Source organism: Schistocerca piceifrons, chromosome 3 (assembly GCF_021461385.2).
Source record: "Schistocerca piceifrons isolate TAMUIC-IGC-003096 chromosome 3, iqSchPice1.1, whole genome shotgun sequence".
Classification (NCBI taxonomy): domain Eukaryota; kingdom Metazoa; phylum Arthropoda; class Insecta; order Orthoptera; family Acrididae; genus Schistocerca; species Schistocerca piceifrons.
The window spans coordinates 723,338,220-723,365,287 of NC_060140.1; the positions used below are offsets into that span (position 1 = coordinate 723,338,220).

The 27,068-nt window shown below is 39.6% G+C and overlaps 1 protein-coding gene across 1 annotated transcript in view; it reads right to left on the reverse strand.

Moving 5' to 3' along the window:
- Positions 1-27,068, reverse strand: part of LOC124787690 (putative protein tag-53) — a 295,671-nt gene that overhangs the window by 229,392 nt on the left and 39,211 nt on the right. The window contains exon 5 of the mRNA XM_047254518.1: positions 23,150-23,323. Coding sequence (XP_047110474.1) covers positions 23,150-23,323 — 174 coding nt within the window. The remainder of the gene's footprint in view (positions 1-23,149; positions 23,324-27,068) is intronic.

The window sequence follows — 27,068 nt, forward strand, 5'->3', positions numbered from 1 at the left end:
CACCTCTACCACTCCTCACAGTACCTACATGTCCATAAACCCAGCCAGCCAGGATGCCTCATTGTGGCCGGTTACTGTGCCCCCACTGAGAGAATCTCTGCTCTCGTAGACAGACACCTTCAACCTATTACCTGGAACCTATCCTCCTATATAAAAGATAAGAACCACTTCCTCCACTGACTCTCCACAGTACCTATCTCATTACAACATGATTGCCCTGCTCATCATTACTGATGTCACCTCCTTTTACACTAACATTCATAATGTCCATGGCCTTACTGCTTCCCAACGCCTGACAGATTCCAAACAACAATCTCCTTCCTAGTCCCTTTGACCAACTATATCCTCACCCACAATTACTTCTCCTTTGAAGGCATTACCTAGAAACCTGTAGATTAAAACTGAAGAAACTGCAAAAAGGTGGGAATTTAAGGAGATGGGACCTGGATAAACTGACTAAACAAGAGGTTGTACAGAGTTTCAGGGAGAGCATAAGGGAACAATTGACAGGAATGGGGGAAAGAAATACAGTAGAACAAGAATGGGTAGCTTTGAGGGATGAAGTAGCGAAGGCAGCAGAGGATCAAGTAGGTAAAAAGACGAGGGCTAGTAGAAATCCTTGGGTAACAAAAGAAATATTGAATTTAATTGATGAAAGGAGAAAATATAAAAATGCAGTAAATGTAGCAGGCAAAAAGGAATAAAAACGTCTCAAAAATGAGATCGACAGGAAGTGCAAAATGGCTAAGCAGGGATGGCTAGAGGACAAATGTAAGGATGTAGAGGCCTATCTCACTAGGGGTAAGATAGATACTGCCTATAGGAAAATTAAAGAGACCTTTGGAGATAAGAGAACGACTTGTATGAATATCAAGAGCTCAGATGGAAACACAGTTCTAAGCAAAGAAGGGAAAGCAGAAAGGTGGAAGGAGTATATAGAGGGTCTATACAAGGGCAATGTACTTGAGGACAATATTACGGAAATGGAAGAGGATGTAGATGAAGATGAAATGAGAGATATGATACTGCGTGAAGAGTTTGACAGAGCACTGAAAGACCTGAGTCGAAACGAGGCCCCTGGAGTAGACAAAATTCCATTGGAACTACTGACGGCCTTGGGAGAGCCAGTCCTGACAAAACTCTACCATCTGGTGAGCAAGATGTATGAAACAGGCGAAATACCCTCAGACTTCAAGAAGAATATAATAATTCCAATCCCAAAGAAAGCAGGTGTTGACAGATGTGAAAATTACCGAACTATCAGTTTAATAAGTCACAGCTGCAAAATACTAACACGAATTCTTTACAGACGAATGGAAAAACTAGTAGAAGCCAACCTCGGGGAAGATCAGTTTGGATTCCGTAGAAACACTGGATCACGTGAGGCAATACTGACCTTACGACTTATCTTAGAAGAAAGATTAAGGAAAGGCAAACCTACGTTTCTAGCATTTGTAGACTTAGAGAAAGCTTTTGACAATGTTGACTGGAATACTCTCTTTCAAATTCTAAAGGTGGCAGGAGTAAAATACAGGGAGCGAAAGGCTATTTACAATTTGTACAGAAACCAGATGGCAGTTATAAGAGTCGAGGGACATGAAAGGGAAGCAGTGGTTGGGAAGGGAGTAAGACAGGGTTGTAGCCTCTCCCCGATGTTGTTCAATCTGTATATTGAGCAAGCAGTAAAGGAAACAAAAGAAAAATTCGGAGTAGGTATTAAAATTCATGGAGAAGAAATAAAAACTTTGAGGTTCGCCGATGACATTGTAATTCTGTCAGAGACAGCAAAGGACTTGGAAGAGCAGTTGAATGGAATGGACAGTGTCTTGAAAGGAGGATATAAGATGAACATCAACAAAAGCAAAACGAGGATAATGGAATGTAGTCTAAGTCGGGTGATGCTGAGGGAATTAGATTAGGAAATGAGGCACTTAAAGTAGTAAAGGAGTTTTGCTATTTGGGGAGCAAAATAACTGAAGATGGTCGAAGTAGAGAGGATATAAAATGTAGGCTGGCAATGGCAAGGAAAGCGTTTCTGAAGAAGAGAAATTTGTTAACATCCAGTATTGATTTAAGTGTCAGGAAGTCATTTCTGAAAGTATTCGTATGGTGTGTAGCCATGTATGGAAGTGAAACATGGACGATAAATAGTTTGGACAAGAAGAGAATAGAAGCTTTCGAAATGTGGTGCTACAGAAGAATGCTGAAGATTAGATGGGTAGATCACATAACTAATGAGGAAGTATTGAATAGGATTGGGGAGAAGAGAAGTTTGTGGCACAACTTGACCAGAAGAAGGGATCGGTTGGTAGGACATGTTCTGAGGCAGCAAGGGATCACCAATTTAGTATTGGAGGGCAGCGTGGAGGGTAAAAATCGTAGAGGGAGACCAAGAGATGAATACACTAAGCAGATTCAGAAGGATGTAGGTTGCAGTAGGTACTGGGAGATGAAAAAGCTTGCACAGGATAGAGTAGCATGGAGAGCTGCATCAAACCAGTCTCAGGACTGAAGACCACAACAACAACAACCTAGAAACAAATCTGGGGCATGGTCACAAGCACCCACATGGCACCATTCTAAGCCAACCTATTCACAGGCCATCTATAGGAATCCTCCTCAAACACCCAGAATCCTAAAGCCCTTATCTGGTTCATATTCATTCATGACATCTTCGCGAACTGGATCGAGGGTGGGGGCACCCTATCCACATTCCCCCAGAACCTCAACAACCTCTCCCCAATTTGTTTCACCTGATCCTACTCACCCCAACAAGCCACCTTCCTGGATGTTGACCTCCACCTCAAAGATAGCTACATCAGTGCCTCTGTCCATACCAAACCTACTAACCACCAGCAATACTTCCACTTCAACAGCTGCCACCTGTTCCATACCAAGAAGACCCTTCCATTCAACCTAGCCACCCATGGTTGTTGCATCTGCAGTGACGGGCAGACCCTCTCGAAATATACCAAGGGTCTCACTGAAGCCTTCCCAGACCGTAATTATCCTCCCAACCTTGTAAAAAAACAAATCTCCCATGCCTTATCTTTCCAGTCTTCCACCACATCCAAAAGTCCCACCTCCCAGCCATAGAGGAGCATTCCCCTCACAACCCAGGACTGGAGCAACTGTATTGCATTCACCACCAAAGTTTCAACTACCTATTGTTGTGTCCTGCCCACTATCCTTCCAACACCTCCCACAGTGGTATTCCGCCATCCACCGAACCTACACAATATACTTGTCCATCCCTACACAACACCAGCTCCCAACACCTTTCCTCATGGCTCACACCCCCAGTAACAGACCTGGCTTAAACACTCTGTCAACAGGTCTACCCCCAAAGTGATATAGAAATCATGACTGCTGAGATTCAGTCACACACGGTGACATCAGTGCATAAACACCAAATGCTAAGTTCAAGTTCATGGAATACCCTAATTTTCAATCCCAGTCAATAAAGCTGGTCGCGGGTGACTTCAACAACTATAGCACATCTTGATGTTACCCGGAGACTAAAAATAATGGAGAAGATCTTGTAGAACGGGCTTAACAGATGGGGTTGATATAAATACATGATCCAAAGCTGCCATGCTCCTTCAACAGTGGGAGATGGTGTGGACAGTATAACCCACACAACATATTTGTGAGTGATCATATTGCCCAGCAGGCCAAGAAGGAAGTTTTGGAACCTTTCCTTCTCACTCAGCATCGACCAGTTGGGTTGATTTGGGGGAAGAGACCAAACAGTGAGGTCATTCGTCTCATCAGATTGGGGAAGGATGGGAAAGGAAGTCAGCCTCGCCCTGTCAAAGGAACCATCCTGGCATTTGCCTGAAGCGATTTAGGGAAATCTTGGAAAACCTAAATCAGGATGGCTGGATGCGGGATCGAACTGTCGTCGTCCTGAATGCATCGACCAGTGATCTGCACTGTGGCAGCAGTGGTGAAGTCAGAAACTGCTCGATTTAAAAGACGATTCAATTTATAAGACGATTCAGTTTATAAACAAGTCGTAAAGCTTGAGCCAAACTCAGAGATGCATGATAGGTTTATCAAATTGGTTAGAATCATCCCTCATAGATATATTTCTAGGGAATGCGGAACATCCTACATCCCTAAATTCAATAACAATTCAAGATTTCTCCTCCAGAAATACAAACACCTATTTGAAGCTGACCCAATCTCCGAAGAAACAACTCATGACGTTATTTTATTTGGTTATTTGTTATTTTGTTTTAGTCTGTTATCTATATAAAAGAACAGACTTAATGCTGCACATGAATAAAACACACAATACAGAGTATATCAAAAAGAATCATCTGATTTAAAAAAATCATCACTATTATGTTATTTGAGATATGTGCATGAACAATGTACTGTTGGAAAGAGCAAACTCTTGAATTTTACATTGTTCTCGCTAGGTAGCAGCAGTGTGCAGCCACTTCAGTTTTAGTAAAAATGGTGTCAGGACAACAGAAAGCAGTTTGTGTTCTATGTTTTGCGCAGTGCAGGTCAGTATTAACTGGTAAGCGTGACTTTCGTACTAGGTTTGGTGTGGATCCTCCTACAGCACAGAGCATTAGATGATGGCACGAACAATTCCAAGAAACAGGTTGTTTGGAATCGCTGTGCCATCCCTGAGTGTCTGACACAGGCATGAAACACATCCATCATAGCTTCATCCCGCAGAAATTCGTTCGCTGTGGCGCACGACACTCAACATGCCCCCATGTCCGGCTGATGTGTGTTACGTCAATGTTTACACATGAAACCATAAAAAATTCAGCTACTAAAAGCTCTTCATGAAGGTGACAAACAACAATGTGTTAAGTTCTGTAATTTCATTCTTTGTTTTTAGTTGTTGTTTTTTGGGAAAGAAGGCCAGACAGCGAGGTCATCGGTCTCATCGGATTAGGGAAGGATGGGGAAGGAAGTCGGCCGTGCCCTTTCAGAGGAACCATCCCGGCATTTGCCTGGAGTGATTTAGGGAAATCACAGAAAACCGAAATCAGGATGGCCGGACGCGGTATTGAAGCGTCGTCCTTCTGAATGCGAGTCCAGTGTCTAACCACTGTGCCACCTCGCTCGGTATTTCATTCTTGGCAAGACAGTTTTCTTCCACACTCAGTGTTTCCTGACGAGGCAAGAATTCCATTCAAATGGAAAGGTGAGAATATGGGGTATTGAACAACCACACAAAGTTGTACAACATGAGAGGGACTCTCCAAAATCTAATGTGTTTTGTGCAGTTTCACAGGAAAAGTGTATGGTCCATTTTCCTTTGCCGATATTACTGTTACAGGAAGCACATATCTCGATATGCTTGAGAACTTACTTTTCCCACAGAGACCGATTTGAATGACTTCATTTACCAACAGGATGGGGCACCACCATACTGGCATTGGGAAGTGAGGGAATTTTTAAATCTAAGGATTACTGAACGATGGACTGGTTGCACTGGACCAAATGATTCAGCCTTACATTACAGGCCTCTGTGGTCACTGTACCTGACTGTATGTTATTATTTTTTGATTATCGCCAGGCACACTGAGATGGAACTCAGGATTCACAGGGGTGAAGCTTTTCTATCCAAGGTGTACACATTGGGAACTGGCTATCAGGGTCTGAAGAAGTCCTTCCTGGTCCTGTCCAAGGTTCGTCCTCCCCTGCTCCCAGAAGGCGATTGTAGGTGGCTGTTCTGCCGTGGTGCGTTTCATTATCATGATGACGCTGATATCTTAGCTGTAAGACAATTTGGCTTATGCCACATTTCATCACTACTTACTGTATTATAGCCTGCTGCATTTCCAAATGCATTCCTGTCTTGGTCTGTAACACTTTTGTAATGGCACACTTTCAGACGAAGTGATTTGGGGTATCGACTGCTTCACATTCGCTGTCCTATTTTTAGTACGTAGCTGGGATATGGACCATGTCCCGACAGGTAGTGTATTGTTTCCTTGGTCGGAAGGAAGTACGTCATTCTTGTTCTTTCTTTTACATTCAGAAGAAATGGTAAATTTTCTTCCCAGTTTCTGCCCTGTCCCAGATTTTTTGCCATTCTCTATCAATGCATGCAATTATTTCCTTATCTGATAGAGCCCTTGTGTCCAGTATCTCCTTTCCTTATCATATTCACACTTTTTGAGTCAATGTTTGTCCACCTCTCTTTCTTACTGCTAGGTCTAGAGCAGCAAGCCTAACATCAACAGCTATGCCTCAGGCAGTGTTGTTCTGTACGCACCTCAGGTGCAGGTGCACACTTCTCTGTGCTCACCATAGAGCCTGCACTGTCCTTACCTTTCTGGCTCCGTGAGGCCAAGATGCTCAACCCATAGCTCATGAAAGCGAGTAAAACTGCACTGTGGCACATTCTTACTGCACTTAGCGGCAGTTGAGAACTTCTTTGACCAATTGCCAATTGCTAAATTATTTAGAATTTTAGTGTCTCTCAGGCAGACGGTTTCTACTTTGTGTGTGGAAGTTTTGCTTTTCGTCGATGTAAATTCCAAGGTATCTACACACATTTTTCTTATCACAGGCTGGTCACTTATTCTGATAGTGGGACTACTACTTGTTGATAATATTCCTTTTAGTTACATACAGACTGTTTTGTACGCTGCTGTCATTAGTTTGTTTTCCATGCACCAGTTGCTTAGTCTTTCAAGAACTACTCTACTGTTTTTTCCTCTAAATTAGCCCTTGTGTTAGCAGATACTATAATCAGCAGATTGCGTAGGCGATGCAGCCCCTGGTACTGAAGCTGGTTCAGTAATGGCTCTACACCAACATCCCAGAGCTCTGGACCACAAACAGAGCCTTGTGGGCAGCCTTTGGTGATATCTTCCCAATTTTCTTTCCAGGACATTCTAATTGCACCTGCTTGTCTGTGCAATAATCTCAGACTGTTATAGAGACAGCTTGGACAGTCCATCCATTTCAGTATTTTGAACAGGCAGGCCACCACAAATTATCAAATGCCCAGCAATAGCAATCATTATGGCTATAACGTACTTGTCATCTGAGTTGTTCACAATATTCATTGTTTGATTTATTGCATTCTCAATCGACTTCCCTTTACTGAAACCATATTGCAGGGGGCTCATGCCTATTAACTGTCTGTGGTCCCTGGGGCAGCAGCACAGAAGCTTCTCCTATACTTTGGCTAGAGCATTTACCAAACAAATTGGCCTGTAAGATTTTGGGTCTCTTGGATTTTTGTCCTTTTTTTTTTTTTGGATAATGATATTCGAGATATTCCAGATTCTTGGCACCCAACCCTGCAGATGACATTCGTTTAATAACATTGTTATATATGGCACAATTTGGTACACTAGCTGATGTAACACTTCTGCCAGTATTCTATCACGCTCTGATGCTTTCTTCTTCTGTAAGTTCATTATTGCCAGTCTCACCTCCTACTAAGTGAATGGAATCGCAACACTGTTATTGACATGCTGCTACAGTAATTCAGAGTGAAGGTGCTGATGGAACACTGTGTCTTCCATCATTGTGTCACCCGGCAACAAAGTTCTGAGTAGGTACCAGACTGATGTTTCCCAGTCTGTCGTCATTGTGCCATCAGATCTTCTCAGAGTTGATAAAATAGTGGGTGATTGAACCTTATTTGTTGCAAGTTTGTATGGAAAACCCCAAACATCTTTTACCATTTGGTTCTTAATGTACGTTCCTTTTTTCTAGTTGTCAGGTGTAGTTCTTTGACTGTTCAACAGAAAATCAGCCTTCTTTGTCATTCTGCTTCCCCTAAAGATCTTTGGTAGTATCTCCTCATCTGCCTTGCTTTACATCCTAAGGACTGTAAGGGGGGGGGGGGGGGGGGGGACTTCAGAGAATTTTTAACCCTTTTGACTTCCTAAAGAACACTGGGATTGCCTTGTCTTGTGCCACTTGCAGCACTCGCACCAATTCGTCTGCTTTGGCATCACTTCCTTCAGTGGTTGTATCTTGAATTCTGCATTTAAAAGCTCCCAATTCACTCAGTGTAGATTGTATAGTCACTCAGGATGGATGTTAGTGTCTAAATCATTGTCTGCATTTGCAATTGTGAAGTAAATGAGATTATGGTCAGTTGTTGTTAAGCCCATCATAGACCTTCCAGTTGGTGATGTGGTCACTGACTTTCGAGTTTGCGAAGTTGATTTCTGTATTTGCTGTTGCAACTGTCTGATTTTGGAAAGTAGGTGGGTTCAGGTGGTCTACTTGTGACATGAAGGTCAAGTTCTTGTTTAGTGTTGAAGGCGAAGTCCTCTTTTGTCTGTTACTCTGCTATGCCACAATCTTGATTTTGTGTTAGCAGCCATTACGAAAATGTGTGTTTCATGTCAACCCAGTATTGCTGCTGTTTTTAAGTTTGCTATGTGTGGTTGTATGTCCTGCCTGCATTGAAAATACTGATTAGCTATGTAAAATCTTCCTAAGGCAGTTGTTATTTCTATTGTCACAGTGTGTCCATCACAGAAGTGATGTACCTATGTGACTTATGTCTTTATCTGACACCACAATCACACCCATTGGATGATGACCTGATGTTATGATCTGTGCTGTAATTGGCATGTGGGGTAGTGCCCTGTTTCTGGAATATGGCTCCCTGTATACATAGTATTTGTACATCCAACCCCTCTAACACTTTCCTGAGTTTTTGCAACTTGAACAGCCGAGGAACTATTGAATGCTATACTAGCAATAAGAAGACAGAAATGGTGTGGTATAGTGACACAACTACTTGTGAAACAGAACAGCCATAAGGCGTGGAACTTGCCTCAAGAAACTTAACAGTGACCCCACAGGTTCTTCTCCAAGTTTATTTGATGTAAACCTGAACAAACTGCACATCACCTACTGTTGAATGGGAAAATTAAAAGATGAACTGTGGACAGGAGGCTTCAAAGAAATACTGATGAGGAAGATTACAGTGGAACCCCTTCACCATAGAAGACCTGGAAGCAACTTTTCAACCTATGAAGAACAATAAAGCTGCACGCCTAGATGATCTAAGACCAGAGCAAATTAAAATGTTTGGGCCAGTAACAAAGCAATGAATCTTAAATTTAATGAACATCTGCATTTCAAAATTACAGATCCCTACAATCTGGCACAAAGCCACTGTTGTAGCACTTCTGAAGCCTGGAAAGGAACCAACTGACTCTAAAAACTTCTGACCAGTTTCTCTGCTTTGTCAACTGTACAAAGTCCTGAAAGGTTAACCCTCAATCGCATCTCACAACATGTTGATAAAAACCTTATAAATGAGCAGTCAGGTTTCTTCCAAGGAAGGTCATGCTATGGTCAAATATTCACTCTGACTCAGTCTACAGAAGATGGACACAAAAGAGAGGCATTCATCTGTCAGCATTGTATGAGACCATCAAGCACAAGAAGTTGATTAGAAAGGCATATTCAGTTACAAAAAACTACCAATTAACATCCATCATCCACTGTTTGCTGCAAAACAGGAGGCTTTTTTGTCACTCTTTATTTATTTAGCGTATGGCTAATACAGACATATCATGAAATTACATATACATATGTACATATTGACACACAAGAAACTTAAGTTTGTCTTTACAACTGAATATCCAGTCCTTCAATCCAGCGCACTGCATCTGGAGTTGCTAGCAGGAAGTCCTCTTTTGCCCGTGATAGGCTCGAATCCTGCATTCACTGACAATGTGGTGAACAGTCTGGTATGGAGCCCCGCAGTCACAAGCTGGATCAGGCAGCTTCTTCCACTTAAAGAGAGCATCCCTGCATTGCCCATGGCTGGTACGGATTCTGTTGAGAGTAGACCAGGTCTTGCGTGGTAAGTCTAATCCACTTGGAAGTTTAGCACCTGAGAAGATGTTATGCAGGTGCACATCTGTCACTGCTTCCCACCGACCTTTCCATTCTTCAAGAGGTTTGAAATTCTTAGCAACCATGTCAGCAGCATCGCACAGAGTTGGATGACGTGATTTCAGTCTCCTGCAATTTAAAAGTGGCAGGTCGCTATGCACGGGTAGGTTAGAATTCCTGAAGATCTTGTGGAATTCTCTCATAAGGGCAGTTCACCTGCGTAGATCAGGAGACATTATACCGGTTAACAGTGGAAGCCAATAAACTGGAGTAGATCTGATTGCGCCAGATATTATGCGCATTGTCGTATTCAGCTGGGTATCAACAAGCCTTGTATGATGACTATTCATCCAAACAGGTGCACAATACTCAGCACTTGAGTATACCAAGCCCAGAGCTGAAGTTTGCAGGGTGGTTGCTGAAGATCCCCAGGTAGTTCCGCATAGCTTATGGAGGATGTTGTTTCGAGTCCTCAGCTTTTGAGCTAAGTTAAGGTGTTGTTTGAAGCATAGTGTACAATCCAGGATGACACCAAGATATTTTGGGTTCCAATTGTGACGAAGAATTCTGCCTCTGAAACTTACTTCCAGTTTTACGTTCGCCAATTGGTTATTTAGATGGAAGCAACACACTTCTGTTTTACTCACACTGGGTCGGAGTCTCCAGATTTTGAAGTAATTGTCTAATGCAGACAGGTCATTGGCTAAAATCTCTTGAGTTGTCTTCATTTCCTGGTGTTTGACGGCTAGAGCCAGGTCAGCGGCATAGCAGTGTTTTCTGGACGAAGTGTCAGGTAGATCAGATAGATATAAGTTGAACAGTAAGGGTGAGAGAACTGATCCTCGAGGCAATCCGTTGTTCAGCTTCCTCTCCTTACTTATGTTGCTTCCAGCGATTACCTGGAACATCCGATCACTTAGCATGCTGTTAATCAGTCGAGCCATTGTTCTGCAGGGTATGATGCAGAGAAATTTGTAGATAAGGCCTTCCCTCCACACAGTGTCGAAGGCGGCAGTTAGATCAACAAATGCCACAGATGTTTTCTGCTTCATTTGGTATCCTGACTCTATGAAGGATGTGAGAGACAATACTTGGTCGCAGCAGCTACGCCCTGGTCTGAAGCCTGCCTGATCAACTGGAACGTTTTCTAAGATAGAGCTACTTATTCTGTTATATATTAGCCTTTCAAAAAGCTTGTAGCAGCAGCTGAGTAGGGAAATGGGGCGATAGTTTTCTGCCTTGTTGCTGGGTTTGCCAGGTTTCAGAACAGTTCTTTGTCACTCTGCAAAACAGGAAGGGATGATGGAGGACCTTGAAGAATGGTCTCCCTCAAGGTAATGTATTGGCACCCTTGCTGTACCAATCAACCCTCATTATTTATGCTGATGACACAGCTGCAGCTCATGGCAAAACCTTTGAGGAAATGGAAACGAAGCTGACAGTAGCCCTGAATGATCCCAGCAAGTATGATGATGATAACCACCTGAAGCCAAATCCCAGAAAGACGCAATCCTATGACTTTAATCTGAGAAAATGGGAAGCCAGGATGAGTTAAGTATTACATGGAGACGACAACAAATATGCCACTACGATACTCCAAAGAACTTGGGAGTAAAGTTGGACTGTAGTCTCACACTCAAAGATCTTTGCCAAGAAACAAGGCTGAAAGTATCTGCTTGGAACAATGTCATATGTAAACTTACTGGCCAATGTGCTCAGTACATCCACCTTGGCACTATGTTTCTCTGCAGCAGAATATGCAGCACCAGTTTGGCACAGCTCCACACATGCTAAACTGGTGGACCTGGCATTAAATGAGACTGGACAGTGTGACTAGTTGCCTGCGACCAACTCCTGTCACCAAAATCTATCAAGTTATGGGTATAGCGCCACCTGACATCCACAGAACAACAATCACAGAAACTGAGAAAAATAAGCAGGAAACTGACCCCAGGCAACCCCTGTTCGCACAAGAAGCACAAAGACCTAGGCTTAGGTCAAGAAGGAGCTTCATGCACACGACATCAGTAATTCCGTCAGCACCTGGAACTCACTGAACAGAGCTATGGCAAGATTCATTAACCAAAAGGGAAAGGACGAACATCGAACAGGAACCTGCTATGGACTTTCATTTGCCATATGCAACCTGGAAGGCTCTAAACCAACTGAGGACAGGAGTGTCAAGATGCAAGGTAAACCTCAAGAAATAGGGTTACACCACTGAGAAGAAATTCTGTGAGGGTGGCGACCTACAGGGCACACAATATCTCCTGGTTTGTAGAAACCTGCCTGATCCTTGCACTGCAGAAGATCTTTAAGCCGCAAGTGATAAGGCCATCACCCTGCAGTCCATTTAATAGAAAAACACGTGTCTTCATGTATTATGTTATTACTTTCAGTATCTTGTATTTCTGTACTGTGCTTTTATTTATCATGTTGCATATTAATTAGTTAGTATATCTAAGTCCTGGATATGTAAAATAAAATAAACTGAAGAGCTAATGGCTGCCAGAGAAACAATACTCATCTATAGAGCTACAATAACACTGAGGCCTTATCAGAGAAACGTTTAGAAAATGGCTTTCCTGATGTCTTCTGTTCTCAAAATGTCTCAAATTTAGTACTTGATTCGAAGAGTGTCATTTTGACAATTAAATATCACACGAATGCAACTTTTTAAGTGCAAAATGGCTTGGCCTCGAAGAGGTGAACTGTCTGACACTTTGTTTACATAAGTTGCAGCAACTGTTCATGAAATATTTCGATTTTCCCCTCAAATCACAATTAAGTTTTTCTCAATTACTCACATTTCTTTCAAGCAATTAAAACCTTTGCAAAATTACACCTCACACTGGTCTATTTGATATATCATTTGTCCATTTCCCACACTGTGTGCTGTGATCAAAAATTGAACAAAAAGTTTCCCTAAAATAAGTAATTAAATTTTTCTTAATTAGCTTGAGAAAGTTCAAGCAATTAAACTCTTGTAAGAATGCAGAGTCTCACAGTGGTAAAATTGAATAAAAAGTTCTTGGTTTCCAGGCACATCAAGTGATTGAAATTGCATGAGCTTTTGGCCAATCACTCCTTGGTCATTGTCAAGTGGCATGGCTGCCGGTGGGCTTCTGGTAGGCCTCTTAGATACATTAGCTGCCAGCTGTGGTGTCACTGGTGCCTGCAGCATTGCTGTACATCGGCATATGTTGACTCGGCGTTCGATGCAGCCGCTTCAACTGCACAACCACTGGATCCCATGCTGTGCTGAGCTGCAGGCCACTGTCTCTGTTTAAGATGTTATTTGTGATTTTTATTTCAATGGCTTCTTTAAGCCATTTATGCAAGCCATGATGGATGTCTTGCGAAATTTCAACCAATGTCCATTTTCTACAGCACACTCAGCTAAAGCAAATTTCTTGGAGCAGTGTAGGCAATAAAATCTCTCATGCTCCTTCCTGTGTTGCTCCACAGCATGTACTGTTTGTCCGAAGTAAGGCTGGTCACATTCACAAGGTACCTTGTAGACCCCAGGTGTTCTGAGATCTGCTGCATGTTTAACTGGTCCCAGTAATTGATGGATTTTTGTTGGAGACCTGAAGATTGATTTCATCTTTTATCGTTTCAGCAAGCGGTTTATCTTGCCTGACACGGAACCACAGAATGGTAAGAAAGGAAGTTTATTTTCTGCTCTTCATCAGTGGTCTTGTTGTGAGTCTTGCATGAAATCATTCATTTATTTGATGGGCATTACAGCCATTAGTGAAGACCTCAATTAGGTGACTCAGCTCATGGGACAGGTTATCAGCATCTGACATCAGCTCAGCGTGGCATGGGATCCAACTATCACGCAGTTGAAGTGGGTACATTGAATGCCGAGTCAGCATAAGCCTGTATATGGTGATGCTGTGAGTGCAAGTGATGTCACAGCCAGCAGCTAGTGTATAGAAGTGGCATACCAGCAGCCCATTGGCAGTCCTACCATGTGACAATGGCCATGAAGTGCTTGGCTGAAAGCCTGAGTAATTTTAATCACTTTATGTGTCTGGAAACCCGAGAACTTTTTGTTCAATTAAACCCTTGCTTGAAAAACTGGTATTTAGCCATTTCTGATTCTTCAGTAGACAGAGTGAGTCATGTTTTCATTACATTCAAACATTTGACCAATAATAATGCAGCTTATAAATTTTATACATGTAATTTCAAGTTAAATGTCAGGAGTAAAGTACTGATTCCAATTTGTCTCTCTTGCATTTCATGAATTACACGAGGTACAATGCCAGTATCCGTGTCATTTGACTGCTATGAATTAAACCCAATGGTGACTTCAGTTGTTTGTGATGTTGAGACACAGATGGTGTGTGGGAATGACTGCGTTCAAAACTGTGTGTGCATGATGGGCCAACTGCGCTGTGGCATTTAGACAGAGATGTATCTATGTATCTACATTTCTCTTATTTAAAAAATCTAAAAGTCATCTAACAAGGGGAAGCCGCGATGTTGGGATCACAGATTTACTTCAAACTTTGTACACCTTTAGTACACCATAAAAACAACATAATACGCAAGCAGTAAGGTGCATTAGTCTGGCAATTCCGAGAAAATCGCAAGGAAAGTTTTACGCGTCTGTTATGTCAGTTATGTATCTGTGCGTAGGTGTTGGACATTAGAGTTCTCGGTGGTTAAGTGGTTAGCTTTCGCGCTTCGTAAGACTTAAGTGTCTGAGGCGATGGTTTGACTCCTGCTCAAACCTTTATTTTTGTACTACAAGGGTTAATTCTGTGATATTCAAAAAATTTGCACCTACACTATTCATTCTTGCTACATTAGCAACTTCTGACTGCTTCACAGGTTAACTGCCAAATGGGGCCTGCCTCTGTGTCTGTAGCTCAAAGTATTGAGTTGCAAAGCAGTTCTGGGTACCTTACCAGATTGCATGTATACGGGATTTCGAAAAACATGATAGGCATACATTTTCAGGAAAATTCTACGTGTCTCTTCAGTTACTTGTTAATAGTTAGAAAATATTTGTTCTAGTAATCAAATTTAATTAAAAATAGTAAGTAATCAAATAACATGAAATTCACTAAAACTTCATGCAAATACACATGGTTTTTTAAAATTATATTACCACTAAAATGTCATATAAATTAAATAATATGACCAGTGTAGAAAAGAAATACAGATTAAAAATTAAGTAGGAGCAGGAGTTGAACCATCACATCATACACATTCATCTTATCTAGCTCAAACGCTAAGCAGCTGGCATATACCTCTTACATAATAGAAATTGTAAAACTTCTCTTGCGATTCTCTCAGAATTGCCAGAGTAGTGCACCTTATTACTTGCATGTTATGTTGTTGTAATAGACTACAAAAGGTGTCCGAATTTTGTAGTAAATCTGTGATCCCAACATTGTGGCCTCTGCCTGTAAGAAATTAGGTATCTAAGCACAAGAAGAAACACCATCTCTCTCATGATTGCTCCCAATGCTAACCCATGTTATTTCATAACTCATTAACACTGTATAAGTGTAGTGTATTGCAAAAAATTAAGTATTGCTTAAGGATTTGAGAGCTACATGATGCTTTTCTGCATAATTAGTTATGTGACTGTTTAATGAAGTTACATGTTCTGTGTATTAGGAATTATTTAATGTAACTTGGCGGAGACGTTTTATTTGAGGTCCAGTTAAATTTTTATTTGAGATAATGAGATGAAAGTATAAGTGTAATTTAGTGTCCTTTACGTGTGATATTTTTACTCTTTTTTTCTCAAGTGGTGTTGCTATCCTTATATTTTATACACCAGAATTGTCAACTGCATATCTACTTAAGTTTGGAGTTAATTTTGAGAGCAAGAAATATGTTTAGGAAGAAGAAATCTGTATTTCTGAGTTACAATAACAAACATTAAACAAGAGAGTTAAAGTACTAATCTGTAAGGAAATCTTTATTCTCAAGGACAGTACAAGTGTCTTAGTCACTGACATGCAAGTCAACAAGTGGTGTCAAATAAAAGGACTTGCACCTGGCAGCCAAAAACCCCAAATGGAGTCTCCCAAATAATGTCATATGATTATTTCATTCCATTGATGTAACAAAAAAAGTTTATCATATATCCGGAAGTCTGTGCTGCCTTCTCACGTTTTTTAGTGTCACTTAAGTTTCTTTGTGTACTGTTGCTTCCAAATAGATGTCGTTCAAAGCACAACAAATTTAAAGCAAATTTACGCAGAAAATCAGAGGAAGAGTAACCTCCCACAAATATTCTAATACTGTGGTTCGGTATTGCATTTTGAAATTATCACAATTAATATTATGCCATTTTCATTGTCTACTACACAGACTGGATCGATTCACAGTTTATGGCCTTATTCTTTTGTTATTTTTATTGTTTTGTAGTAACAAAGTTTACTCATATGAAGTTCCGATACCACAATTCCAATTACAAGCTGGAGCAGGTCTTTTAAGTGTTTGACAACTAGTGTCAAACAAACCCCTCTTTGAATCAGAATGTGCACACCACAATGAAACCAAAGTCAGTGACAAAATTTTGTCGTGCCTGTCTGCTCCTCATTGAATTGAGAGATGCCGTTAAGAATAAACTGGTTCTGTTTGCAACAGACTGTGATGTTGACAAGAGTAACTGAAAGTCGGTGCAATAATTTCCATGTGATAACTAATGTGTAAGCATTTGATAACACCTATTCTACTCCATGGTCAGAAGAGCTATTACTGAAACATGTGTACACCAAGTATTTTTACAACATCTACTGGACACCTATCAATGAATATCTTTAGACAGCTCATGGTTATTAATTCTCCTTTTGTCCATTAACAATGTGAGTGATTGCACTTTGATGGTTTGATGTGGTTAGCACCTGGCTATTCTTCAGTTCACCTTGCTATTCTTCAGCACATGATGAATGATTTATGGTAGATGTGCAAATTAGTATGGTAACATATTCTCCCCACACCCAACTGTTTCCAACCCCTCCCCATCCCATCCCATCATTTCCTCCCAATTCACGTCCCATCATCTTCATTGTGGGCTGCTCTCTGCCAGTGTACTCACCGGTCTTTCTCCGTTCTCTGCTCCTCTCCTTTCCTCTCCCCTTTTTCAACTCTCCCCCCACCCCCTCAACTCCTGACGCTGTGTCTGGTAGCCTTGTCCTCTCACCTGTGGTCACCATATGCTGCACCAGGCAGCATTGATTCCTCTTTCCCTAACAGTAACCTGCGATCCTTTCCCCTTGCCCACCTCACTCCGGATTTTACTCCTGTTCAACATGTTTTAGTTGCATTCTGGCTGGAGCAGCCAGAGATAGTGGATGCGTGTGTGAGACCTGCTTGCTTGGGTGAATGTGTGTGTGTTTTATACTTTTCTGAAGAAAGCTTTGGCTGAAAGTTTAGTGTGTAACAGTCTTTTTGTTGTACATGTCTGCAACACAACATGTCATCTTTACAGTGAGTAGCAATCTACCCTTTTCAAAATTGTTGATATTCGAACGTAAACATTCCACTGTTTAATTACCTGGATGACATTATCACAATGTGCTCAATACAACAGTTTCATTTGGAAAATTTGAACCTCTTGTTCAAGAATTTATAAGATCATGGTTTGCAGTACAGTTTGCACAAACACTAGCTTCTAAACAAGAACCTGGAGTACTTTAGTAATGTTCTCAGTACCATTGGTAACAGTTTCAATGAACATCACATACTGGCAATCAACAAATTATGAACACCATGCAACTTTAAAGTAGTTGTTCCAGGGCAAATCTAATTATGTTAAGATCAGTCAAAAAGTTACTTAATTAACTTCGTACAAAATATAATTCCATTTCGGGCAAATGCTTATACTACACCTCAGCAACAGCTATGTTTTTCCCCTCTCCTTCTCTCTTTACAGACTGGGAAAGTCATTGCCCCTGAAGTCCGCTTCACAAATAATAGTGTTCCATGCAGGTTGAGGCAAGAATGGGGATTGCAGCACTGCTGGCTCCAAGAAATAGTCGCAATATGTGCATGGAGGGGCTTTGTGCTTAAAGAAAGCACGTATCCCGCAATTTATGTCTCTCATTCGCTTCTGCAGAATCTGCCACTTACCACCACCATCATCAGCCATGAACACACGCAACATAAGCAATAAAAAATTCAAGAAATAACTTGCTGCAATCCTGTTAAATGCTTGCACTGGCTACGATGTTCACAGCAGAGTGCTTAGAACACTACTGAACACTCACTGGCTTTCAGACAATGTGAAGTCAGGTGCAGAGAACGAACCTAAACGCTACAGCCATCAGTCATAATTCCAGTTATGTACCGGAGAGGGGGGGGGGGGGGGGGGGGGCAGTGGAACTGGCAACTGATAGTAGGATCTCAGTTCTGCCACAACTCATGTTCCCTTTGTTTGTAACTGTCAATGAAAAGCCTTCGGCCCATCCAACTTAGTCTGTGACTAAGCACATACTGTTGCCATACATGTTGCATCATAAGAAGCAACGAAAACCTGACAGACACCTACCATTGACAAAGTTTGTGTGGCAACACTTGCTGTTACCGATTATTCACTTATGCATTCACTGTATAGAAGTGCTGTTTCTTTGCAAATAGCTGCAATTTTCTTGCTGCTGCTGTTGTTCTTGTTTGCAAGTCACGATGACTAAGTTATGAGACACATGCAGCCAAACAACAAAAGTCATATCCAAGCAGTGACAAAGATAATACCAGAAGGAACAGAATCTTGTCAATACTGCAGGCTGCAACACCAAAGTTATGTGGTATTCTACTTCAAACAGTATGGCGAATGTTTGTAGAAGCACGCAGAATAGAGAACAAGACAACTAAACAATGAAAAATTACATGAAATGTTATGTTTCTTGTTCCTTTTCTTCCCCAAAGCTGAAAACATAGTTCCCTCTCCTCATTCCTGTCATCTTCACCTACCCTCTCCCCTCCCAACAATTTACTAATACAAGGCAGAGTACCACCAGGCATGCAGTACCTGTGCTGGTGTATTTGTCAGTGTTAGTTATGGGGAGCAGGAGACCTGGATTTTCTACTTTGCAACGAAGTTAAAATGTGCAGTGGAGCGAATGGATGCTTAAATACTCGTGTAATCAAAACTGTTATATCTTTATAATCTAACATAATTTGCACTAAAGGCTCAGCTGTGATTTCATTTACGAGTTCTTCAAAACCGGATGCAAGCGGCCCTTATGAAATCAATATTAGATTAGTTTATGCCTTACGATCCGTTGGCAAGGGCATGGCTGCAGGGAGAACATTTGTTCAGTGATGAACTTACATCAACCACCAAATAAATTTGAAAAACTGACTGCAATATTAGAGAAAGCGGTATGTGAGGTCAGTGAGGAAAGCACGAAACTGGCTGCTAGGGAAGCAGTGGAAGAAAATTATGGATGTTCGGATATTGCAGTTGCACTTGATGGAAGTTGGCGTAAATGAGGACATGCTTCTCTGAATGGAGTAGTGACTGCCACAAGTGTAGACACCGGTGAAGTGTTAGATGTGGAGATAACGTCTAAATATTGCAAATGTTGTAAAGTCAATGAACATAAAGAACACAACTGTGTGGCTAATTTTAGAGGAACAAGTGGTGGTATGGAAGTTCATGGAGTACAACAAATATTTCATCACTACGTAGAAAAAAAGAGGCGTATGGTACACCAAATATTTCAGCGATGGTGACAGTAAGGCGTACAACAATGTGGTGAACTCAAAGCCATATGGAGACACCATTACTAGCAAAATAGAATGTGGAGGCCATGTTCAAAAAGGTTTGGGAACAAGGCTGAGAGAACTAACTGTTGGTATGAGCCAAAAAAATTAGAAGATGGAAAACTGTTGAGCGGACAGGGTCAGTAAACTAAAACAGAAATAGAAAACGTGCAGGTATACTATGGGCAGGCAATTAGGAGAAATAAAGAAAATCTGGAGACAATGAAGAGAGATGTTTGGGCCATATTCTTCCATAAGTCCTCTACTGATGATAAACCATGTCATGGATTGTGTCCATCAGGAGAAAATTCGTGGTGCAAATACAATAGGGCTCAGGCAACTGGAGAATCTTATTCTCACCAGCATTCTCTTCCTGCTGCTGATATTACAGCAATTAAATCTATTTTCAGAGACTTGTCTCATCCTAACCTTCTAAGGAAATGTATGCATGGGCAGACACAGAACCTAAATGAATGTTTCAACAGCATAATTTGGAAGCGCCTTCCTAAAACTGTATTTGTAGGCATGAATACAATGAAACTAGGCGTTCATGATGCTGTTATTAAATTCAATTGCGCAAATATTGGAAAGTGTTGGGTACTGAAAAAGCTGGGAATTAATCCTGGTGAAAATATGATCACTGGGCTGCAACATTGCAATAAAATGAGGATAGCCGATGCAGACAGGTTTGCATCTAATATGGCCAAGAAAGCAAGACAAACATCCAGATAGGTGAAAAAGAAGCTGGAATATCTGCTAGAGGCCAAAGAAGGGCCATCATATTCAGCAGGACTGTTTTAATTAACTGTAAGTAACAATTTCCCACAAACTAAAATTTTCAGTACATATGCCCCATTCTAGATAAATGAATGAAATTTTCAGAGACTCTGCATAACATAAAAAGCCACCTCTGGTACTACATTCATTAATATTCCTCCATTAGGAAGTTGACAAAAAATACTTTCCGCAGAAAAAACTTAATATTTTTTGTTAAAAAATTAGAAAAAGTATTTCTTAAAAACTATAAAATGGATAAAGTAGATTTTAGTACAGTTGACTATTAGCATCACGTAGTATACAGTAAAAATATTAAGGTCCTGCGTCAAATAGTTTTTTCAGAAACGGGTCAAATACTTGCCTCAATTAACATGGGTTAGATAGGCAGGGTGTGGTCCCCCTTAAAAAATGGTTGTTAGCTACTTGTATATTGTTGGTTAAAATGGTCTCATTCTCTTTAATAGTAACACTACCTAACCCAGTGGTTTCTTTTCCTGTCTCTCTTCTAACAAGATTCCATACTGATTTGATTTAATTGCTGGAGCTGTTAATTTCATCCCTAACATACATATTTCTTGATTTTCTGGCAACTTTTCTCAGTATGTTACAGTAATTTTTGTAGTGTAATGGGTATAGTAAAAAAGGAACACAACTTTAAAGTTGTTAATTAGCCATCCTAATAATGTTGCTACCTAACTGCATGTTTTTTCCGTACAATGTGTACTATGCATAGTTTCCATGTGTTACAAAGTTTTTTACGTCTGAAACTCTACGATTCAACACCATTTCTAGTAGGTAATCACAGAATTGTTAGTAAAATCTCACTACAATCATCATCTGAAGAATTAGGTTAATTTTTCATGTTTATCTTCTGTGATTCTACGACACTGCAATGCCATGGACTGCATAATTTTGTGACTACCAGCAGTCTGAAAAAAATTCACAGTTTTTCAAAGTGTGCCACAGCTGTCTAAACTGTACTTGTTTTTGTGGTGTTTGCTTTATAATGACTTCTTGAGTGATTGTCTATCTCACAGTTCTTGTGTAATAATACTGCTGCCTCTGGAGATACAAAAGTTTGGGTAGTAGCTTTCTCTTATTTTATCATAAAACTACACCCTAACTCACTTAATACACAAAAGTGTATCACTATACTGGTATCATAGCCACGTAGAGAGATGTAGTGATACATGGAAAGAAAAAAAAATACTGTTGGAGTCCCACCTGCAACTTTAAAGTTATCATCTAAAAGGATCAATAAGAAAAGAAAGCCATGTGCAATATTGCTCAACACCCAACAGTGAATGAAATTGGAGACACAGATTAAGGAATATTAGTAAGATGTATGTCTACTTTTATTTAAAAATATAATTATTTGGAAACCTTTTCTTTTTCATAAATGCACATTTACTAGATAAAATGTAGCCTTGAATGAAATTTCTTAAGACTGCTGGCTAGTCGGACAAAACATTGCCTCACTGCATGTAGTTTACATCTTGTCACCAGTACAGCACACATTTGCAGCTAGTAACAAGGTTGAAGATAGATTTTGAAACAACAAATGAAATGTACTTAGGAAAAAAAATACCAGTTCAATTTAATGTACAGGCAGGCATGATTCCATTTTTGATCATTGGTCCACATGCACTTTTAAATACAGTAATAAAGTTTCTGTGTATTTAACACTATTTCACAAAAGGAAGAATAGAAATGGCCTTTGAAAACTTTCATTCATTCAATGATAAGTAATTATGGAAGGAACAAAATCTACTTCTCCTTTTATTTACTGAAATACTCAATTTTTGCTCACTTTCAAATCAACAATAAGATATGCAGTCTTCAGAAGAATAAACAAAAATAACTGAAGCAAAGAACGTTACACTACTAGTCAAAATATGATTTATTAAATATTACGATGAACTTCCAACACAAACACAGGCAATTTTGTCTTTGGAACTCAAATTTAGGTCTACTATGTGAACATTACTTCAGTCAGTATGAGAATATAATCAAAGTCCCGTGAAACCTGAGGCTTCAAGAGAAATTGTGTTAAACATGAAAGGACTGGTGACTCCCTAAGATACTGATGTCTGTTACTGAGCTTAATGTGATCTTGAATGCGAAGGTGAGCAATGCTGTGGTAGGGAAAGAATTGAGATGTTCCAGAGAATCAGGAATTTTCAATTCACTTTAGGCTCAGACAATAAAGATATAATCTATGGACCAAAACCAAATCAGAAGCTGTCAGTCCTTCATTAACAATCATGACCAATTTAGTAACCAATATCAATGTTCACACAGGAGGGAGTCACTCTGACTTGCACAGTGGTACATCCAGTTAGTAAATTCAGCCTGCAAAGATTAATTAATCATTAGTCAAAATAATATTGGTTAGAGTGGCACATCTGGACAGGTGGGTACAAAAAGATAGAAAAAAAGCCAAAAAATAAAAATGATAATGGAAATTATCTAGCCTTTTGCATTAAAAGTGTTTCCAATTACTGTACATCATTTTCTAATTATGTACACACTGCATCTGCCAATGATGAAATGTGCTGTTAAATTTTAAAATATTTAACACTATCGAGTGTCTGCTAGGAACTAGTTATTATGTGACAAAATAAAACACAGTAACAATAGCTGAGTGAGTGCAGTAAGCTTGTGCAGTTTGATGGAATATAAAACTGAATTATTTTTGTTCAATGCACCTGTGAAGTTCTACATAACTATCAACATTTAAAAATATTTTATTAACATTACACATTATTCTCACCATTGAAGTCATAAACATATATCATTTCAGCACGATGAAATGATTCACCACCTATTATGTACAATGAATCTCTCCAAACAACTGCTCCATGCGAGGCAGAACCCACAGGGACAAAATCTTTGGGTTGTACTACTTCCCAGTAGCCTGTTGCTTCCCACTGACTGCAGTCATCACCTAGAACAAATTAAAACTCGATGTTCAAATGTAGCATGTTTGTTCTGAATGTCCAAAGAACAAGACAAAAAAGATTAGAGCACTGACAGTACTTTTACTTTATATATGTAATGAATTATTTTGTGAAACATTCTCAACATGAGAGGTGATTAAAAATAACTATTTGAAGATGGCATGCATCATTGTGAAAGACTTTCAATGTAATAAATATAGTAGTGGATAACTTTACGTCATGGCTTACTGAAAACAAATTGATATTTAAACTGAACAAATAAAAATGCATGCAGTTTTAAATGGAACTCTTTTAGAAACGAAATTTTATTTTCACGTGGTCATAAAATACTCAGGGAAGTCTAACTTTACAAATCAGTAAAGCTTCCTTGGAAGTCTCACATTTAGTTTATTGATGTACACTGCCTCTGGGGCAACTCTTGCCATTCATAGAGAATATTATCACTACAGTACAGTGTGCAGTGACAGTTCACAAACTACGTGCAAATCATCATCAAAGTGTGTAATTGTAACTTGCTGCACATATACTTCCACATGAATTTATAGTTAATAATGTGGACTTTGTAGTCAAAAAGAGCACTATATGGAACAATGATTAACACTGCCCAACACTTATTTAACTGTTTTACAAAAATGGGTGCATTATTCTGCAGGTGGAATTTGCACCTTACTACCCACTGATATTAAAGGAAAGTCTTAGCCCAGATTTCCAAATATAAGTTGAAAAGCTTCCTTTAGGGACACCTTTATTTTTATTCCAGTTCAGTGGTGTAATTTAGAGCCTCATATTGTAACATATTATTTATTGTACTACTGTAAAATTATTTCTCTCATATTTTTAGTCTCTTTTCTGTTCTAAGCTTTCTTTTCATTTCTCTGTGAATTATGTAGTTAGCTTTTCAATGACCAAATAACTCTGGCTCACTTAGTCCCATGGAACCTAATGAACTCAAATGAATAGAATTAAATTAGATTAAACATAAACGTTATTTGAGTGACTTATTTATACTGGTGGAATACTACATTTATCAGAAGTAAATGATTATAGCCTATAGAGTTAAGAGTTGTGGCACAAGTATGAGCATGAAACAGATTACTTTTTATGAAATATGAAGGGAAATAAATTGTTTCAAAAACTTTTGTATGATAAGTATTTTTGTGCATATCATCGTCAGAAGGGAATATTGTTTGTGAGCAACAAATAGTAAACTTAATAATAGACACGTTAAATTTGTACAAGACGATACCTGACCAGTTTAGTATGTTAATTATGTGAGTGTCTGCTCTAATCCTTAGCTAAAAGTTAAACCAGGTTGTTGTTATTCCATAATGACTGGTTCGTGTTTGGAAAACATATCAGCAAAGGTTATTGATTATTATGTACAACTATATATTCATTTTAAAGCAGGATACATTCAAATTCTAGTGTAAAGGTACCTGAATAGTACTGAGAAGATTTTGCTAAAAACAAAATTGGGTGAACTACATTTTAGCACATTATTATTATGTAGTATTCTGCCTAGTGGCAGGTCTGTGTCTTTGTACGGAGAATTTCTGATGACAATTTTCCCTGTCTTCAGCTTCTTCCTTCAGTCTGCTGTATCTCTTTCCATCTTTCGTGTCATCCAAAAGTTGAATTCTTCTTCTTCCTTGTCCTACCGTTCCTCTAATTTTCCCTTCAATGACTTCATGTTTAAGTATGTGTCAATAGAGTTTGCCTTCCTCTGAAGAATTGTATTCATATTATCTGACAATTTGTACTTAAGATTGCATCCCATCAATTTTGTGAGCAAAAATGATTCATCGTGTCCTGTTACAGAGAGGACACAAACCACTCACTCATTACACATTCCTTTTGTACCATACTGAAGCAGCTCTTGCTGAAATAATACACAATGGAGAAAATCAGAAGCATTTGTACGGACCAGGACTGTTCCTGTAGTAAGACCTTTTCTTGAATTACATTAACATGGATACAAAGGTCTGCAGCAACAAGAACATACTTTCAGAAACTGAATTGATATGGACTTCGTAAATAGTGACACTCAAAGAATTTCAACACACAGTTAAACACTATGTACTCCACTTATTCTGACTTGGCTGACAATAAGAAAAGCATAATACAAGTGCTTATTGCCTTTTAGTGTAGAGGACCAATTTTCATTCCCAAATATTTTGGGGAGCGACTGAATTACGACCATTCAAACAATGGAAACTCCAGGTAGGAACATTGATAATTTAGGAAAAGACAGATCGCTACTTACCATAAAGAAGACTCATCAAGTTGCAGGCAGGCACAATTAAGAGACTTACATAAAGCTTTCACCCATAGCCTTCATCAGTAAAAAGAGGCACACACCATTCACACACATAAGACCGCCAACTCCGGCATCTTCGGCCGCAATGCCGCTCGAGATGCTAGAGTTAACAGTTGCGTGTGCAACAGGTGGGCTTGCTTGTTGGTGTGAAGGGGGTGTGTGTCTCTCTTCTACTGATGAAGGCCGTGGCAGAAAGCTTTATGTAAGTGTCTTTTGATTGTGCCTGTCTGCAACTTGATGTGTCCTCTTTATGGTAAGTAGCAATCTGTCTTTTCCTACATTGCTGAATGACTAATATATAAATTAAAGTGTGGAACTCTAACTAATATTTGTGAAATAGCTGTTACAATTTTCACACATTTTCATGAGGTTATTGTTGTCTCCATAATTAACCTGTTTTATCAAATCATCACTGCAATTATTGCCAAATATTTGGCTGATGACTTTTTGCATCACTTTCGAAAGGTCAACTATATTCAGTATTAACAGAGTTCATATCAGCAGTAATTAGTGTTTCATCTCCTGAAGGTAATTCAAGCCATCCTTTCTTTCTTTTGGTAACATTAAAATTTTTCCTGATTAAATTTTCTGTTTTATGACAGTAACTGCCGTTCTGGCTATTATTCTTTCTATTTTGCCTATGTGTTTATAAACCATTTTTTTGCCTGCCATCTGTTTCTTTGTAAGTGATGCCTTAATGATGCATCATAACTGTGTCTAGTGATCAAAAAATCTTTGTAACAACATTATTTTACTGTTGAAGCAAATTTGTCCTTAACCTTTAATCCTATTTGAGCAACAGTTCATTGTTACCTAATGATCTCTTATTTCATGATTACCTTGTTCTGTTCGCCAGCCTTTTTACTTTGTTTGAAGATCATGTTTCCTTCCTTGCCTACTATTTTGATTTATTCATACACACACACACACACACACACACACACACACACACACATTTTTTCATTACCAACAATCTCATCATGTCCCTTAACCCTATACCCCAGTGCACCCTCACTATAGGGGCAAACTACAGTCCAACACATTTCTCCTTCAGCCCTACTTAAATTCTTTGGCACTGCTCATGAATGCCTCTCCTAGAAAGTTGTGATTCTGGCTGCAATCCATTTCTAACCCTTAACCATCACTCAATTCCACTTTAACAAAGACACTGCATCTGCCAACAGTCACACCCAAAAGCTCCCATCTCTATTTCAACTCTTCTACCTTTCAGATCTTGAATGTGTGACCACACTCAACATAAAACCTACTAGAAGCCAATCATAAACTTTAAGAAAACATAATACATCTTATCAGGAAGCTACACACCATGTAGGTAAAAAAACTGAAAAGTTTTGCACGTCTCCAGCATGCACTATCTACAACAATCCTTTCCCCTTCCACCTACCCATTTTATA